At 48.7% G+C, this 18,368-nt stretch overlaps 1 protein-coding gene across 6 annotated transcripts in view; it reads left to right on the forward strand.

Moving 5' to 3' along the window:
- LOC144950104 (disks large homolog 2-like) overlaps positions 1-18,368 on the forward strand; it is a 422,604-nt gene that overhangs the window by 371,296 nt on the left and 32,940 nt on the right. For all 6 annotated transcript variants that reach the window (XM_078880161.1, XM_078880160.1, XM_078880156.1 and 3 more), the window contains 2 exons: positions 7,259-7,435; positions 10,034-10,109. In XM_078880161.1, the coding sequence (XP_078736287.1) occupies positions 7,259-7,435; positions 10,034-10,109 (253 nt within the window). The remainder of the gene's footprint in view (positions 1-7,258; positions 7,436-10,033; positions 10,110-18,368) is intronic.

The raw sequence follows: 18,368 nt of genomic DNA on the forward strand, positions 1-18,368 counted from the left end.
TCACTTTATGTAGATATCCACATTTATTTAATATTTTTCTTCTGCAGTTTTTATTGAAAATGCAATATTTGATATCTCAAAAACCTGATGTGATAGACAGAAACTGATGCCAGATTTGGAATCGGCAAATTACCTTAAAACCGTTGGAATACCTTATGCCAGAAAAAGTGTGTTGACCAGTGTTATTTTTAAATCCTTTATATTAAGTTCACTTGCTTGCTTGCGCGCTTACGACCGTGCAAATCTTTCGGTCGTTTTTTAACTCACTTCCCGTGATCCAATCGAGCTGACATTTTGCACACCGACTCGTTGTGCGTGACAATTTATTTTCGTGAAAATTTTTTTCCATAACTTTACACTTTTTAGGAATTTTTTTTATATTTAATTACCGATTGCTTAATGGTGGCAGGCAATCATCTGACCCATAGGTGGCAGCCATCTCAAGCCAGAGGACGAGAGGACTCTAGCCGCCACGCATATAAAGGATTTATAGTGAAAAACTTTGTTTTTACGGGTTAATATTTTGATGATGATGATGATGACACAGCTCCACTCTATCCTCCCGGGTGGCCATAAACATCAATGAAACCCTTTCGATGGTGAAGCTGCATCGGTGGTGAGCACCGGTGACCGCTTAGGCTGTTCCAGCTGTTTAATTAATGAGGTAGCAAAATGCACTCTAAAGATATCCGCCTGTGTCCGTTTAAAGCAGGGGTGGGGAACCTTTTTTCTGCCAAGGGCCATTTGGATATTTATAACATCATTCGCGGGCCATACAAAATGATCAACTTAAAAATTGCCCGTTATATTTGGTCAAACGTTTAATTAACTCACCCCTAATGCGATGGCTGGGACTGCTTCTCTTTGTTGAGGCGTGTGATGTTAGCTGGTATTGACGATGTTGCTGCTACTCGCAACTGCTCTTCCAGGTTTGCTCCGAGATTTATTGAATTTCGAGTCCCGCCTGCGGTTGCCTTGGCAGGGCCACACCAAATGATTTCGCGGGCCTCGTACGGCCCGCGGGCCGGACGTTCCCCACCCCTGGTTTAAAGCAAGGACATTTTAACCTCAGTTTTTTTTTCCCTTCTCTTTTTCGACAGTCGTCGCAACAAATGTCATCTTGCCGTGTTCTCTCCGTCAGCGCGGGGGAACATCACATTCCGTTTGAGCGACGGTGTCGGTGCCGTCACTCGCGATGTCGATGGTGATGATGTGGCGTAGTGAAGTTGTATTTGGGCTCCCAAGCAGAAATTATTTTGGGAGGTGTGTATTTGTGTGTGTCTTCTTTTCAATGCCTAAAATACCTTCTCAAGATCCATCGTACAGGCTTTTTGGGTTAGATCGCGTAAATTACTGTTTAGATCGTTTAAATGAGTGTTTACGCGATCTAACCCCAACACCTGTATTATGGATGATATTGGTCACGAAAGCCTACGTGTTAAACTGACCTTGTAAAGGTCCAGGGCAAAGATCATTTTGCGTGCGAGATGTTGCATGACAAGAGCGACGAGAGGTGTAGCGAGATGAGAGAAGCATGGGGGGGGGGGTACAGAGCTGAGCTGGAGTTGCGGGGAAATCAGATGGAGAATGTAGTACGGTGCCGAGAAAAAAGTTTGTGAAGCCTTTTGGATTTTCACATATTTTAATATATTCCTACCAGTATAGGGACGTGTGTAAAAGTACGTGGATCTTTGTGATTCGGTAACTCGTGAAACTCTCTCGAGCAGCAATGACTGCAACTAAGCGTTTCCTGCAACCTTTGGTGTCAGCCTGTCTCACATCGGATTCGAGTAATTTTGGCCCATTCCTCCTTGCACAGCTCCTTCAACTGTGACATTTGAAGGTTGCCTTGCCCATGTACAGCTCGCTTCAGTTCCGGCCACAACATTTGCGATGAGGTTTAGGTCCGGGATTTGACCAGGCCATTTTAAAACGCGGAATTTCTTCTTCTGCAGCCGTTCTTTTGCAGATCTGCTTGTAGGTTTAGGATCGTTGTCTTGCTGCGAGAGAACCACTTTCGGTTCCAGCTTCAGCTCACGTACGGACGGCCTGACATTCTCCTCTAGAATCTTCAGATACAATGCAGAATTCATGGTTGTGTCGGTGATGGCAAGCCATCCAGGCAGAGGTCGCAAACGGGTTTTGATTCCTTACCCGTACCCTACCCGAAATGAGTGACAAACGGTTACTCACCAGTGATTCACGGTCTACCCGTACCCGGCTGCACCAGGGTCGCAAACGGGTACCCGTACCTGCCCGGGTACGGGTAGCCGGGTATCGGGTAGGGTACGGGTATTGGGTACCCGGTTGCGACCTCTGCATCCAGGTTCTGAGGCAGCAAAGCAGCCCCAAACCATCGCATTCCCACCACCACGCTTGACGGCTGGGATGAGGTTCTTCTGGACGAAAGCAGCGTTTGGTTTTGCCCAAACGTAGCATTTCACATTGAGGCCAAAAAGCTCTACACTCGGCTCGTCTGTCCAGAGAACATTGTTTCAGAAGTCTTGTGGATCATCGAATGTGCTCTTTGGTGACCTTCAGATGGGCAGAAATGTTCCTTTTGGAGAGCAGTGGTTTTCTCCTTGCTTATCCTTCCATGGACACGATTCTTGTTTCGTCTTTTTTCTGACAGTCGAATCATTAACGCTCACATTAGCCAAGGCGACAGTGGCCTGCAGACCTTCGGATGCTTTTCTGGGGTTCTTTGTGACTTCCTTCATGATTTTCCGGTTTGTTTTAGGAGAAATTTCGGGTGGACGGACCGCTCCTGGGTAGAGTGACTGTGGTCTTGATTCCAAAGAACACAGGATGAGATGTTACTATCCTTTGTGCAAGCACTTCCAAGAGTTCATGAACAGTGAGCCTGGTGAAATTTGGGGAGCGCATCGTCAGTAGTGACCCTTTGGTTCCTAGGGTGTTTCGGCCTTTCATACTATACACCCTCCCCAAAGGCGGCCAGCGACAGGGTGATCAATCCTACGCTTGCGTCCCATTCCCAATTAGTCATAGGAGTTGCCTTGTTGTTGGTAGCCAACATCCCATGGGACTATGCATGGCAGGGGCGTCCTCCTCCCTGAGTCAAGCATTGTTGACTGCATACCTCCTGGCCCTCTCACTTTGGGGCCCAGCTGGGGTCTTTCCTCTTCATCCAGAGCCACTGACTGCTGCCTTCTGCCGCCTCCGATACAGCTTTGATTGCCGAACGCTGGCTCTGGCCCTTAATTCCCAGGTCTCTAAGCAGTCTGGTTGTAGATGTTGCCACAAAACCTCTGCAGCCCACCTCCACTGGTCGGACTTCTGTGTTCCAGCCATGATGCCGTGCTTCGGCAGCTAGATCGGCATAGCGCAGATGTTTTCGCTCATAAGCCTCATCTACTGAGTCCTCCCAGGGTACTGTGAGCTCAATGATGAAGACCTTCTTGAGCGAACGGGACCAGAGCACCATGTCAGGTCTTAGGGTGGTGGTTGCGATCTCCGGAGGAAACACAAGTTGCCGGCCAATGTCAGCTAGCATTTTCCAGTCGCGGGCCAAGCGCAGCTGGTCTCGCTCTATTGGTGTAGAGCCGCTCTTCGGTGGTTTAGCCCCTTCGCGGACAAAGGTCGTCCGTAAGGGGTGTGATGCTGCTGGGGGTGGTAGGGAGTTGGTGGCAGCTCGCTTGTCCTCCAGGGCGGACGCAAGGTTTTTAAGGACTTGGTTGTGACGCCAAGTGTAGCGTCCTTGGGTGAGGCTTGTTTTACACCCTGTGAGAATGTGCCTGAGGTTGGCTGGCATGGAACAGAGGGCACAGTCCGGATCTTCACCATACCATTGGTGAAGATTAACTGGTGTTGGAAGGATGTCATATGTTGCTCTGATGGAAAAGCTCAACCGCCTCGCTTCCATGGCCCACAGATCCTTCCAGCTGATCTTCCTCTTTTCCACACTGTCCCATCGAGTCCACTGTCCTTGTTTGGCAAGAGAGACTGCCTTGGCCCACCTTGCAGCCTCCTCCTGATGGCGTACTTCCTGCACTACCATCTTCCGCCGCTCTGGTGCAGTGGCCTTACTCCAAGCAGCACGGCTAGTTAGCCCAAGGCCTGAACTTTATCCATTTGTAGACGATCTGTGTGACAGTGGATTGTTGGAGCCCCACATCCTTAGAATGGTTTTGTAACCTTTTTTCGCAGTCGCACGGACGTTACTATTTTTTTTATTAACTTTGGTGTTGGCGACGCGTGGGCCGTATTGGAAACATTAGCCGGCCGCTAATGCTTCCAATAAAAGACACCACCGTGACACTTTTCAGACAGATAAAAAAAAATATCCCGTTAAGACTAAAAGCGGGGTTTTCAGTTCGCCATTGGAGGGGGGGGGGCACGCTTTGATTTCGGGAGAAAGCTTCTTTATTTTATTATTTATTTTCTCCTCCGCTACCACCGCGAAGAGCCGACATTTGATTGGCGTGACGTTAATTCCCGAAAAACTACGACGTGCCCCGCCCCACCCCGCCCGCCTCCCGGCACTCTTGGGAAAAGGTAAAGCGCTTTAAACCGTCGCTCCGACGGCATCGCCAGCCTGCGGGTAAACGCAGGCTGGCCTGCGGTCGAACGCAGGCTGGCCTGCGGGTAAACGCAGGCCCGCCTGTGGGTAAAAGCAGGCCGGCCTGCGGGTAAACGCAGGCCAGCCTGCACGGCTGCGGAGACTCCACCACTCCGGGAGGAGAGGGGGCGGATTCTCGTCGGGAGCGCCGTGTGCGGCCGCCGAGGGGCCGATAATAACGTAACCGACGGCACGGGGGCCACTCTCCGTCGTTGCCACCCAGTGGCTTTGTTCATAGTTGTGGTTGTGCGGAGGTGGCGATGGTGGCGGAGGCTCGTGGTCGATTTTTATCGTTGCCCTACCAACAAAACGCGCTTGGTCCTCTCGAGTCACGTGACCGGGGGGGAGGAGGGAGGGCGTAAGGGTGAGGGAACGTCTGTGAGAAAATAGCTTAGTGGCCACTCATCGGATTCCTCCTCCTCCTCCAGTCTGAATACAAATTCGGATTCTGTGAGTCACTGGGTGAACGGGACTCACTGGGTGATTGGCACTCGAACCCCGGTTTAATCACCGCGGTTGTGCCGCCAAAACCCAGGTTCCAAGCCTGGATCTCGGCGGCGCCGGCTCGGCATCCTGATCCGTCGTGCCAGCTGGCCACCGAACAAATAAACACCTTGCCAGCGAGCATCCGCACAGTGCTGTGATTCATCTTCTTGGTTTTTTCGGTAAAGTCACGTAGAAGGGAAGTAATAAAATAATAAAAATAAAACATAATAAAATGAAACAATTCTCACGACGTTTCGGCCACAACGCAAGCAGCCGTCCTCAGGTGAAGAATGAGACACTTCAAGCTAGGAACTTACATATAAGCTGGGTTGGGGGTGGTAGAAGAGCGCCTTAACAAAAAGAATGTGCATATCAAGATGAGTTTAGCATATACATGGGAAATGCGCAGGGGGCGGGGGGGCTTCAAAGTCATACCATGTCCACGCACTATGCAGGATCAAGAGCACCAAGGGGGGGTGCAGGGATTAGCATTAACAAAGGAAAGGAATGCCAATGATATGTAGCTGCAGTAACTAAACAACACCGTAGAAAACTAAGGTATAAACTACATACAAAGACTAAAATATAAACTGCATAGCACCATCAGTATACTTACTATACTCTACAATAAGCTGAGTTACTAACAGCAAGTAATACATTACAATACTACGTCGTAAAAGTTATATAATATGCTTCCATCTAAACTTTATTCTCTTACATCAACCGAGCATATACCGTACTATATACTGCCATAGATAAACCCAACATTAAATTATATACTGTATTGCAATAAACCACATTTCAACTAACACTATGTATTATTCTACCTACCCTAATGTGTATCAAAATGGTTTATTACGTCCTTCCAATGATTGCTAAGCCAGAATCCATCTTCTCGATTAAAATTGTCTCTGTGTTTGTATATGTGGATCGCCTCATGAACGAATCTCTCATGATAGCCAGGTGGCTTGCAGAGAACCTCTGTCTTGGAGAAGTCAATGTCATGTGAGCCCACTGAGTTGTAACAGTGATCTGCCACGGCTGAGGTGTTTGTCCTACCGTGTTTCAGGTCAGCTTTATGTTCACGGATGCGGTCCGAGACATGTCGTTTGGTTTGTCCAATGTAACTGCTACCACAGAGGCAACTTAGTTTGTAGACACCAGGGTGCTGTATGTCTGGAACCACATCTTTTACAGACGGTACCAGATCACGGATTTTATGTACTGTGTTGAATCGGACCTGGATCTTGTGTTTAATCAGGATTTTGGAGATCTTTTTTGTGACCCCAGCAATGTAAGGTAAGGTGATGGTCTTGAAAGGCTCCTCAACAGTGCTGTGATTGGCCGCTAGTGGCCAACACCTGTGAATGATTGAAGGACATCACTGTACGGTTGTCTAGTGTGGATATTTACTGCGGGTCTCCCATTTGCGGCGCGCGCACACAGCAATGTCCAACTTCGTCTCTCATACAACATCTCAGTGTTTGTGTTCGATTTTATGTTTTGCCCCTCCCCAACCTGGCAAGGGGGTACCACAGTCGCGAGGTGTTAACTACCTCGCCTGGTGTACAGGAGGTCGTGGGTTCGATTCCGACTTTGACGCCTGCTGCTGTATATTTGGAGTTTGCGTGTCTCTCTCTGTGTGGTCGCGTGGAATTTTCTCCGGGTCCTCCGGTTTTTCGACTCCACATCTATAATCGACAAGCGTTTAGGAGTATTTGACTGCCATACATTTCCACGTGATAAGCCACTTTGTTGAGCTATCATTTGTGGCCAGGTCGCTTCTAAAAAAGAGTTCTATGGCTCAGTGGGCCTTTCCTGGTAAAATAAAAAAAAATGCTTAAGTTTAAGTCCTTTTAGTGCTGATTTTTAGTTTGTCTTTACGTTTTGGTCACAGTTTTTGACAAGGCAAGTGTTAACACAACTCTACACTGGAGTTTTGTTCATATTGGGATCCTCTTTCTGAGATTCATCGTAGCCGCCCCGTGACGGGCAGACTGACGGACAAAGTTCGTGCGTTGACACACTCAGCATTAGCCGCAAAGGCCGAAGTCACTCCGATCTTTAAATATGTATATTTTTTTAAGCAATCACTTTCAATTAGTGAACCAGTGATTGTATGTGTGAGTGAGCACGTGCCAAAACGAGTGTGCGTGCGTGTTTGTCTAATCCGGTGCGCGGCTTTGCTCGCAGGGCGCTGTTCGACTATGACAAGACGCGCGACAGCGGGCTGCCCAGCCAGGGCCTGAGCTTCAAGTACGGGGACATCCTGCACGTGACCAATGCCTCGGACGACGAATGGTGGCAGGCGCGGCGCGTCACAGCCGGCGGGGACTCGGACGAGATCGGGGTCATCCCCAGCAAGCGAAGGTGCGGCTGGGTGGGTCGGTGGGCGATCGGCTGGGTACGTGGGTGACTGGGCGGGAGAGTGGGTGGGTGTGTTGGTGGGTAAGTTCGTGGGTGGGTGGATCGGTGTGTAGGTGGGTGGGTGGGTTTGTGTTCGGGTGAGTTTGGGTGGTTGGGTAAGTGGATTTGGGTGGGTTCCTGGGTTGCTTGGTGACTGGGTGAGTTGCTGAGTGAGTGGGTTCGTGGGTGGGTTTGGGTTCGTGGGTTGGCCGGTGCGTGGGTGGGTGGATGCGTGGGTGGGTCAATGAGTCGGTGGGTGCGTGTGGGTGGGTGGTTGCATGGGTGGTTTGAGAGGGCAGGTGAATGGGTGGGTTGGTGAGTGTGTAGCTGGGTGAGTGAGTTGGTGATTGTGTGTACGGGTGAGTTTGTGAGTGTATTCGTGTGCGTGTGATAATGTGCCAGCCACTTTGTGGTGAATGACAGCAACTGTTGTTGTTGTGTTTGCTCAAACGGCGCCGCGACATATAAAACTAAATTTTCGTATCATCTCGTCAGTCCATCGTGATAGTCGCACGAAGCCTGCGGGGTCATAAGCACACCTAGCGCACGGTCAAATCTGCGGTAACTGGTTATCACCCAGCGCGCACACTTCGCGCGATCGTAATCGCAATAATAATAAAGTGCCCCGGAACATACGCTGTTGATGTCCAACAACAACAAGAACAACAACAATAATATTGAGAAATAAAACCCAACGCATCACTCGAGGGTCTTTGGGAAGGGACAAAATAAAATAAAAATCCTAATTTGATTTTGGCTGCTGCGCGCGTCAGGGCTGCCGCGATGTTTTTAGAGGCAATTTTTTATTTACTTTGAATTTTACCAGGTAAGGGCCCCACTGAGCTACGTGGCTCTTTCTCCGAAGCGACCCTGGCCATCACAGACGACAGCTCGACGAAGTGGCGGCTGATCGTCACGTGGGCATTCGTAGCAGCAGCCAAATACTCTGATTCTAAATTGTGGAGGGAAAAACCGGAGGACCTGGAGAACAATTGACGCGGCCAGGCGTGCAGAGAGACACGCAAACTCCAAATATACAGCAGCAGGCGCCAGGTTTGGGATCAAACCCACGACCTCCTGCATACCAGGCGAGGTAGTTAACATCTTCTAGCCACCGTGATGATGATGAGAGAGAGAGAGGCACGCAAACTCCAAATATACAGCAGGCGTTAGGGTTGGGATCGAACCCACGACCTCTTGTATACTAGGCGAGGTAGTTAACATCTCCTAGCCGCCGTGACTGACGCATACCCTGGCCCCACCCTTCCCCACGCAGCTGCGGGAATCGCTGCCGCATTAATCTCACTGGCGCACGTGTGCGTCTCCATTGCCCGTATGCCACGTGTGTGCCACACGTGTTCTTCTAGCGAGGGCGGCCAGTGCCGCCGCTGGGTCGGGGAGCGGTCGTGGCGGGGAGCGGTTGTCGCGAAGGTCGTTTGGCGAAGCGGGTAGTGTAACCGCGTCGTGACCACCATTAGTTTGGCTAACATCGGATATCCCAGCCGGTCCTCAGCTCCTCCGGCCGTCTTCACCAAGTCGCCTTCGCCGGCGTGGTGAAGTACGGCCAGACAGTCCGTGAACGGCACGTCGTTGGCGGGGGAGGTCTTCACACAGCAGTGGATTGACGAAGGACTGTAAATTACGATGATGAATTAATGTCGTGATTTTTGTAATTCTTCCAATGGGTTGTTCGCTCTGCTTTTAGTTTAAGCCTGCTCCATACCTCATGAACCCTTTGCCGGGGAAGGCCTCATCCAGCAGCGGATTGACAAAAGCAAGGGACCGCTGCACATGTTCCTCTATGCCATTGGTTCTTAACCTTTACTGTAGCCTTGCACCTCGTGAAATTTTTTTATAATGTTAACAAATATCTTCTTGGTTCTTTCGGTAAAGTCACGTAGAAGGGAAATAATAAAATAATAAAAAATTTACATAATAAAATAATATAATATGTTTTATTTGTATCATTTTTTATTGTTTCCCTTCTACGTGACTTTACCGAAAGAACCAAGAAGATGAATCCCTGCAGTCACGAAAGCTTTAAATCGAAATGTTAACAAATCCTTAGGGTTTGGTGAAACAAAGTAGTTGTACTTAAGTGCCCGTGCTTAATTCGTCTTTTCGATGATTTACCTTCTCAAAAAAAATCTGGCCGTGTCTCGCACACCCCCAGGGGGTGCGTGCACTCCAGGTTGAGAACCACTGCTCTGGACACATGGTCATGCCGTCCATTGACTCTCTGCTGGCCACGTACGGTGCGAAAGAAGTTGAACGCACGGAGCGTTGTACGTTCGCGACGCAAACCGCCGCGGGCGTTCGGCACAGCGGCGGGTGATCCCCCACCGTCGTTGCGTGCGCGCTCCGCGATTTACCGCAGCTTCTCGGCGCAGGCCCCGACCCGAGCAATCGCAACAGCAAGCGCCCACTGAACGAAAAGCGTGCTCACGGCGGATAGCGCCAAGCCTTGAATGAGGGGTTATTTAATCGAGCTGATTAACGGCCTCGCTAACGCGCGCCTCCCTATGGATGTTTTTTACCCCCCCCCCGCCCGTCCGCCCGCAGGGTGGAAAGGAAGGAGAGGGCGCGGTTAAAAACCGTGAAGTTCAATGCCAAACCGTGCAACATCGACGGAAAAGGGGTGAGTCGTCCGTGCCGTCGTCGCGACAAGCAAAAATAAAAATCTCGGACCCACCCCCCCAGGCTCATCGAGCGGTCGTTTCCACCGCGCTACCGCTGCAGCTTCCCCCCCCAGTCGCCGCTGACGGCCCCGGGGGCCTGTGCCGCGAGAGACGACAGAGAGAGAGGGGGGGCCCACTTCTCTCCCGACAGCGTTGTACGGGGCATGCCTATGCCAGACCTCAGCATTGTTGTTCATTCCGTGACGAAGTTATTGACGGAGCATTGTCGCCATCGTCACCACCACCACCACCACCATTATCACCACTACAGTACTACCGTTATCATCAACATCACCATCGCCAGGTGTGAAAACCACAGCAAGAAAATTTTGAAAAAAGTGGCGGTTTTTTGTCTTGCTGTGGTTTTCACACCTGATGACGATTGCTTGTGTTGCAATCGAAACGTCGTGATAATTTAATTGTTTTATTTGTATTATTTTATTATTTCCCTTCTACGTGACTTTACCGAAAGAACCAAGAATATGAATCCCTGCAGTCACGAAAGCTTTAAATCGAAATTTACCATCACCGCTACCATCATCATCACCACCACCACCATCACCACCACCACCACCAGTATTATCAGCCATCATCATCATCGTGACCAACCATCATCATCGTCACCATCATTATCACGACTTCATTATCAGCACCATCATCGACAAGACGTGAATCGCGAGTCTGAGTGAATGTGCAGGCTGAGATAGTTTAGTTACATTGCGAGAGGCCGCAGGACACAGAGGAGGAACAAAACTGTTAATTTGGCCTTGTATATATATCTATCTTATAATAGTTAAATAGTCACGGATGTGTCTACAACAAAAACACATTTGCCGAGTTCACCGATTGGCAGCCGGATAACATTTGAGGGGTGGGCGTGATTGGGCAAAAGCGTTGAATGACCGAGTGCTCTAAAAGTTTGACTGCTTTCCTCGACCGCACTACGGGGGTGGGATGGGGGAATTGCCCGCGGGAATCCGCCGACTGAAGCCTCGGCTAAAAGGGACGGAGAATTCAAGTTGAATTTGGTGACGTCGGCTCGGTAGCATTAGGCTGCTTTGCAAGAGAGAGGCATCCTCACGCGCGACACTTTTGTAAGGGACGTTTTAACGTCCAACGCCTCGTTTGTTTCGTGAGCTTGTGTTGTGTTTTGTGTTTTGCACTTAACATTGATTGCACGTCGTCGCTAACAATTGCTGCTGTTTACACTTTGCAGGTGCTGCGTTGTTTTTTTTGCGTGGTTTTGGGCCCCCCCGTCTATAAGCCAGCCCCGCTAAATATTAAAGTGCGGGTTGTTCGGAACACGCCAAGTTGTAAATCTTTTTTGGCGCTCTTAACGTGATCTCGTTAACTCCCGGGGCACGATTGTGTTTTTATCGTTGGCTTTTTAGTTCGACTATCGACACAAATGCCTTGTTGCCTCCTCTTCTTCTAACTGTTTTGCTTCGTGACATATTTCCCTTGGTGCATTTTCGTCCGTTGGCGGGGGGCTAAAACCCAAAACGATATTTTTTATCTAATATAACCTGCGGTTACGAACATTTACCCGAACTGAGTAAAGTGTCGTAACCCTCCACCACCCGACACGGCCACCATTCTGGCGAATTGCCCGATGATGCTGGATGCAATTTCCAGTGAAACGTCGTACTACTCAAAAATTGTAAATGTTGTGGTTTCACGCTTCAACACACGGGTGAGCTAAAGCAGTGAACTATTTGTCTTTTGTCAACGTGACACTTTTTTGCTGATTGGCCGTGTCGGGTGGTGGAGGGTTACGACACATTTATAAATAACGCACTCTAACCCTAAAACGTTGATTATGAATGATTATGAGTAAATTGCCTGTGTGAGATTGTCATCTTGTTCGAATGGAAGATTTCTTCATCCTTTGCACAAAGTTGCCCGTGACCTTTCACCTCCCGCGACTCTACGTTAACGCATCAAAGTGACTAATCGTGACTGACAGTCAAAACTAATGCCACCGCATTTGTGAGACTGGCTAACAGAAAGAAAAAAAAAACTTTCTTGGTTTAACGTGTGTGTGCTGGAAGCCCTGACGTGGACCTGTCTTTTTACTTAAGCTGCTCAGTTAGGACCAAAGAAGCTTGCCATTGAATGAGACGCACCGCACATTTCAGTCTTTAACAGCTGGGGCTCAGCACCACCACCGTTCAGTAGGCAAGATTCAAATGCTTTTAAACAAAACAAAACAACGACAAAGAACTTTTCTCACCTAAACCCAATCCTTCTCATGTTTCATCTCGAACTGTAAAAGACAAATCAACGGAATTCGCCTTTTTTAGTCCGTGCTCATCCGTGGCATAATTTCCGCGCTCTTGTAAAACGTGTTAGTATGTTTTTATATATACACACACGCCACACTCCTCCGTCGCTCGCCGTTCATCAATTTAAGCACCAAACGTCGGGAGGATTCTGGTAGATTCGGCACGCAAATCTGACGTGGTCCTCCCCACCCGCTCCACCGAAAAAAATGGTAGAACGGAAACTCGCCACCGTGAGCTTTGGTGGTAGTTGAACTGGGCGGGGGCGGTGGCGTCGGTGGGGGTGTGGGGGGGGAGCCTTCGTGCTTTCGTGAACCAAGAGGCGATTCATCTTCTTGGTTCTTTCGGTAAAGTCACGTAGAAGGGAGATAATAAAATAATAAAAATAAAACATAATACTACATTCTACGTGACTTGACCGAAATAACCAAGAAGATGAATCCCTGCAGTCATGAAAGCTTTACATCGAAATTCAAGAGGTGATTGTTCACGCTCCTGGCGACGCCATCCGGTTCGATCCGTGCCGTCGCTCCGTGGCGTTTTTCGCCACCTCCCCCCCCACCCCTCCCCGTCAGTCTCGGACAGCAAAACTTTAAAATGACATCTCAGCGTGGGGGCGGCAGGGGTGGGGGGAGACTGTCGTTTCAAGACGAATATCGGAGTAACGTCAAATTCACGTGAAATTATTCTTGGAAGCCAAAGCCCCGGATTGAATTGGCGTGCGCCCGCCGAATTTCACCAATGAATGGGTGTTACCGTCGTAGATAAAAAAAATTGTCTGCTTGTTTAAAATTCCCGTATCTAATTAATCAGACAGTCGTTAAAAGCAAACCCAGGTTGGCTGATTGTCGTAGGCCATACCATAAAGGTCACGGGTTCAAATCTCGTCTGGGGAGCATCGATGTTCAGCCCAATCAGCCTTGTTGGACTGCTAAATGTCATACCATTTTGTGGGAAATCAATATTGGCTGTCCTATGGAGGGGACATTGTAATATTTCGGAGGCAGATGATTTGATTAGGTAAATAATTGATTACTCTGGCGGTTATCGGTCTGGGTTAGTCAACTCGTCGGATAACACGAAAATAGTTTTGGGTGGGGGGGGGGAAGAGAAAAAAGTCTCTCCTCTGTTCCCACGTGTGCCGCTGGACGGGAGGTTAATTATTATCATCCGCGAAGCGTGCCGTCGGTAGGCAAAACATCCGGGATAGGGTGCCGCTCAAAATTTCAGTTAGTTAGTTTCTAGGTCACACACCTCCTTGGATTTTATTAGTGTGCTGCTGTTCAACTGAAGCCACTGCGGGGTTTTCGAGACAATCCCCTCGACATTTACCGGCTGCTCGACGGAGTTGAGAAATCCGTGCACGCAACTTTTAAATCATCTCGACTGAAAACGAATTTCTTTAGAACTCCTTTTTGTGTTGAGTTTGTTGTCCTTCCTCCCCGCACCTCCGATTGTCACGGTTGGCTGCGCACGTTGCGATAGAAGTACAGCGCACAGTACATCCGTAGTCCATTGGCGATCAATACAGTAGCACAGACCCGCACTGCTTGCGTGTAGGAATCGTTGACATCGATGAACCTTGAGAAAGGGAGGAGGTGCCCAATTCACCGAGCGACTTTTCAACTGTTAACGAGCGGACACGAACGGTGTTGAGCCCCAGTTGTTGATTAACGTTAACGCACACAACACGCGCACGACACACGCGCACGCGCACACACTGTCAACACGTTACCCCCCCCCCTCTCCCTCTTGCATGGCACTTGACTAAGCTTGCTGATTATGAAGTTTCACATTTTCTTTACTCACTTCTCGAGTCTGCATGGGCATGCCAAGGCAACTTTGCATTGTGTGCGTGTTTATTTTTCAGCTTTTCTTGTTTGTTTATTTTTACTCTCGGTTGCTCTGAATAATTTTTGCAATTTCAGTTTTCCAGAGTCACGCTCAGAAAGTCATGATCATGTTTACAGCTCTTGGTTAGCGCGCCCACTAGATGAAGGCCCTCCCTCCCCCATGGCTCGTCGGTCTTGGGGAGTTATCGTTTGACCATACTTCACCGCGTTGGGTCATCGCACGCCGATGAAATGTCGGGGGGGCTGAACGACTCCCGACGCAGATATCACCCGCCACTGACGAATACACATATACAGCCCTGGCTGGGATTTGAACTCAGGTCGCCGAGTTCAATAATCGTTGCTCCACCGCCCCTTGTTGGGACGTACGGTCGAGCAACTGTCATTGACCAGGTGCAGATAATGGGGGGAGGGCCTTAATGCAGCTGTTGATTCACAAAAAGGGTGTTGCAATGATGCCGCTTAAAATTTCAAAATCTGTGCGTTAATTACTTTGTGACATCAAAACGAATGGCGTGCGACGGGGGCCGTCGACGCGAGAGTTTAGGTTTGCCGTGGCAATATCCTTTTGGCGTCACACCGCTTGACAATGGCGGGGGGTCGGGAAATGTCGCGACGGTGGTGAGAAATTTCTGATTGCCGCTCGCTCAGGGGATCGTGGCGTTCCTTCTGCCCAGCCGCGAGATTTTAATTCCGTAAAGTAACTCGCATATAACTCAACTCGATGGCATTATACGTCGTAATAATTATTGTCCAATTGGACAACCGGATTGTGCTGGACATAAATCGGAATAATAATTGAAGGGTGTCGTGGTAGCGTTAGTGGTCAGCGCGCGCTCTGCTGTTAATTCGGCCATCGCAGTTCACCGTCTGGCCACGGGTCACATCAGTGGCGTGTGATATCTGAGCTACTGGTCCTGCGTGCCCCCAACATCTTCACCTGACCCGTACTGACCAGCGTGGTGAAGTATGCTTTGATAACCCCCCCCCCCCCTTTTCTGACACGGTGAGGCAAGACCTTCATCCAGCAGTGGATTTGATGAAGGTTATATTTTTATACACACTCTAGCCCAGGGGTCGGCAACCAAAATAACAAGAAGAGCCATTTCTTTCCAATTCGGTACAAAATTCAGTATTTCAAGAGCCGCAATGCATCTGAGTACATACTATACATACGTACATATCGTCAAGAAGCAGCCCGTAAAGAGCCGCATGCGGCTCCGGAGCCGTAGGTTGCCGACCCCTGCTCTAGCCTATTGGGGTGTTCATTTGGCCGTGTCGTGCTGAGGTTCAAGCACCCACCGCACAGTAAATTCGATTCCCGCTTGGGGTATGCCTCGGCCCATCATCCTCTTTAAAGTGGATAAAATAGCTTCCACTTTGTGCGAAGTTAACAATAACTGTCCTAATCTTGGTTCTTTCGGTAAAGTCACGTAGAAGGGAAGCAATATAAATATAAAACAATACAAATTCTCACGACTGCAACACAAGCAATCATCATCAGGTGTGAAATCCACAGCAAGAAAATTCTCTTGGATTTCACACCTGATGATGATTGCTTGTGTTGCAGTCAAAACGTCGTGAGAATTTTTATATTTTATATTTATATTATTTTATTTTATTATTTCCCTTCTACGTGGCTTTACCGAAAGTACCAAGAATATGAATCCCTGCAGTCACGAAAGCTTTAAATCAAAAAATATCTGTCCTCTCGAACATACTGGTCCCTGCCACGTGAATGTGGAATTTTTCAGAACCGAGTTTTAATTGCATCTAATGGAGGTTAACCTTCCCCACACTCATTCGACCGTATTTAGACTTTGCGACAAGATAATATTGATATGCGGTGTGCTGTATCGGAGTCTTTTATCTAGCGATATGGCATATGGTACATTCTGGAACACTGAAAAAAAAACGTTGTATTTTATCTACCCGTTTATTTTATTTGTTTACAGATAACGACATCATTGAATTCCATAATTGCTCCGCATTTGTTTTCATATTTTTCGATTTTTTTTTCTTTCTGTTACCGTTGATTTTCTTTGATCGTTACGTGTGCTCGCTTTTTGAATCGCCCCGACTGCATGTGCTCAACGAGCGAATGTCCATTGAAGCAAACAGCCCCTGTGTAAGTGCCAACCGTAGAATTGTAATTAAAAAAACAACAACAACAACAACAACACGCGTTTAAAATAAGTAAGAAAAAAACACAAAAAGTGCACGTTTTGCCTAGGAGAAAATCTCAATGAGTCTCGAAATCTCCTGTTTCAGTGGGTGGGGGGGGGGAGCGGGGTGAGGGCCTACTGCTACACTTGCCATTGTTGTGTCCAATCGAGTTCCAGAATCTGAATATGTATTTATGCTGGAGGAATCCGATGAGCTACAAAGCTCGTTTTCACACGTGGCCGTTGGGGACGCGGAGTGCAAAATGGAGACGGATACATTTAAGCAAAGTCACAAAAAAAAACAAATGAACGCAAATAAAGTACACGGGTACGATTTGTCAACACCAGATGTAAGCTTGGGGGCAACGCAGTAAAAATCAAACAACAACAACAATAGTCCCAGACCACACCAAGTCCAACACACACAGTCGTCCCTCAGTAAAATGGCACGTTAACATTTAACTGTTTTTCGCACGCGGGTCAAGGATCAGAGTTACAAATCGTATTTTGAAAATGTGGTTGAGAGAGAGAGAGAGAGAGCCCGGAGAAAACCCACCCCTTGCTCTGTGAGTGGATATGACGCTCGAAGCACTGCACAGAGGGGTCGTGAACCCGCTTGCTGCACCGCTCTCCCCTGGCCGCCCTCACCCGCTCTCCCATTGGCCGCTCAGGAAATTTCGCAACGTTAAGTTCTCCGCAAATCCACCACTTTTTCCCCCCTCTTAATAAAACGATTGATTATGCCTCTAAGACCATCTCTTGTCCTTTCCCTTTAGCAGCTGTTACGTAATAGTCACAATGATTACTATGATTAATCAGTCGCACAAGCGCAAACCTTAGTTTAGTTTAGAACAGGGGTGGGGATATCCGGCCAGGTGACTTCCAATTTGTAGGGCCTTTCATGAATTTAATTAATTTTTTTAGGAAGAATTCGCCCCCGCTAAAAAGGTCATCGCAATACTTAACAGTATAAATTAAACGAAGGTAGCCCTCCCTGCGAAATCAAGGCAGCTGCAGCCGCGTGAGGCCTATTGCTCGGAAACAACCCATCAACATCGATATTAATCCTCCGCTGCAAGCATATTACCAGCGCTATTCGGGTACTAGAGGGGCGAGGTGGTAGGGGGGGGTGGGTTATTATTTTTTTACTACTTCAGTCACTCCCGCAAGGAGAGAACACGCTCATGATGAATGTCCCCTCCTGCACGTGGGTTTTCTCCAGTCGCTCCAATTTCCTTTCACGCCAAAAAAAATCAACGGATTCTCGAATCCATGTGTGCGGAGGCTTTTGGTTGTTGTTCCCGCTCGTTACGCGTTGGCCGTCTCCTCTGGCCGCTCCACGATTTCTTGCCAGTGGCCAAAACGAAATGCACAGTTGAATGGAATTTGATGGAAGACCTCTCGCTCGCATTAACACCTGTGCCGTAGGTAGCCGGCACACACCTGGGCTTGCAATTCGGAGCTCACCGGGTTCCATCTCCCGGCACGGCAGTTGAAACAAAGGGTGGCGAGTTTCTTAAATCTCCCCCAGCCACCACCACCAACGCCTCTGCCCACCAGGCATCGGCTTCAGAATCGGAATATTTATTTAGACCGGAGGAATTAAATATTCTCATCTCCGATGCCCAGCAGCGGGTCACACCACGGCGAGCCGATCGGCAGGTCGCGTGCGGCGGGTTAAAGCGCGGGCACTGCCTCCTCTTTTCTTTTTTCCCCAAGAGTAGGCCAAATCGCATCAAGTTCAAGTTTATTTATTAGGTATAGCCCTTGAATCGGGTACAACCGCAACAAACAAAAACATGAACAAGAAAACATCTTAAAGTGACTGTGCAAACTGAAAATACAGGAAAAAAAACGCAAAAATTCCAGTAATTGAGTGAGCGCCCCTGCATGGAGTGAGCGCCCCTGTGGGAGCGGCC

The sequence above is a fragment of the Lampetra fluviatilis genome, chromosome 56, assembly GCF_964198595.1.
Source record: "Lampetra fluviatilis chromosome 56, kcLamFluv1.1, whole genome shotgun sequence".
Lineage (NCBI taxonomy): Eukaryota > Metazoa > Chordata > Hyperoartia > Petromyzontiformes > Petromyzontidae > Lampetra > Lampetra fluviatilis.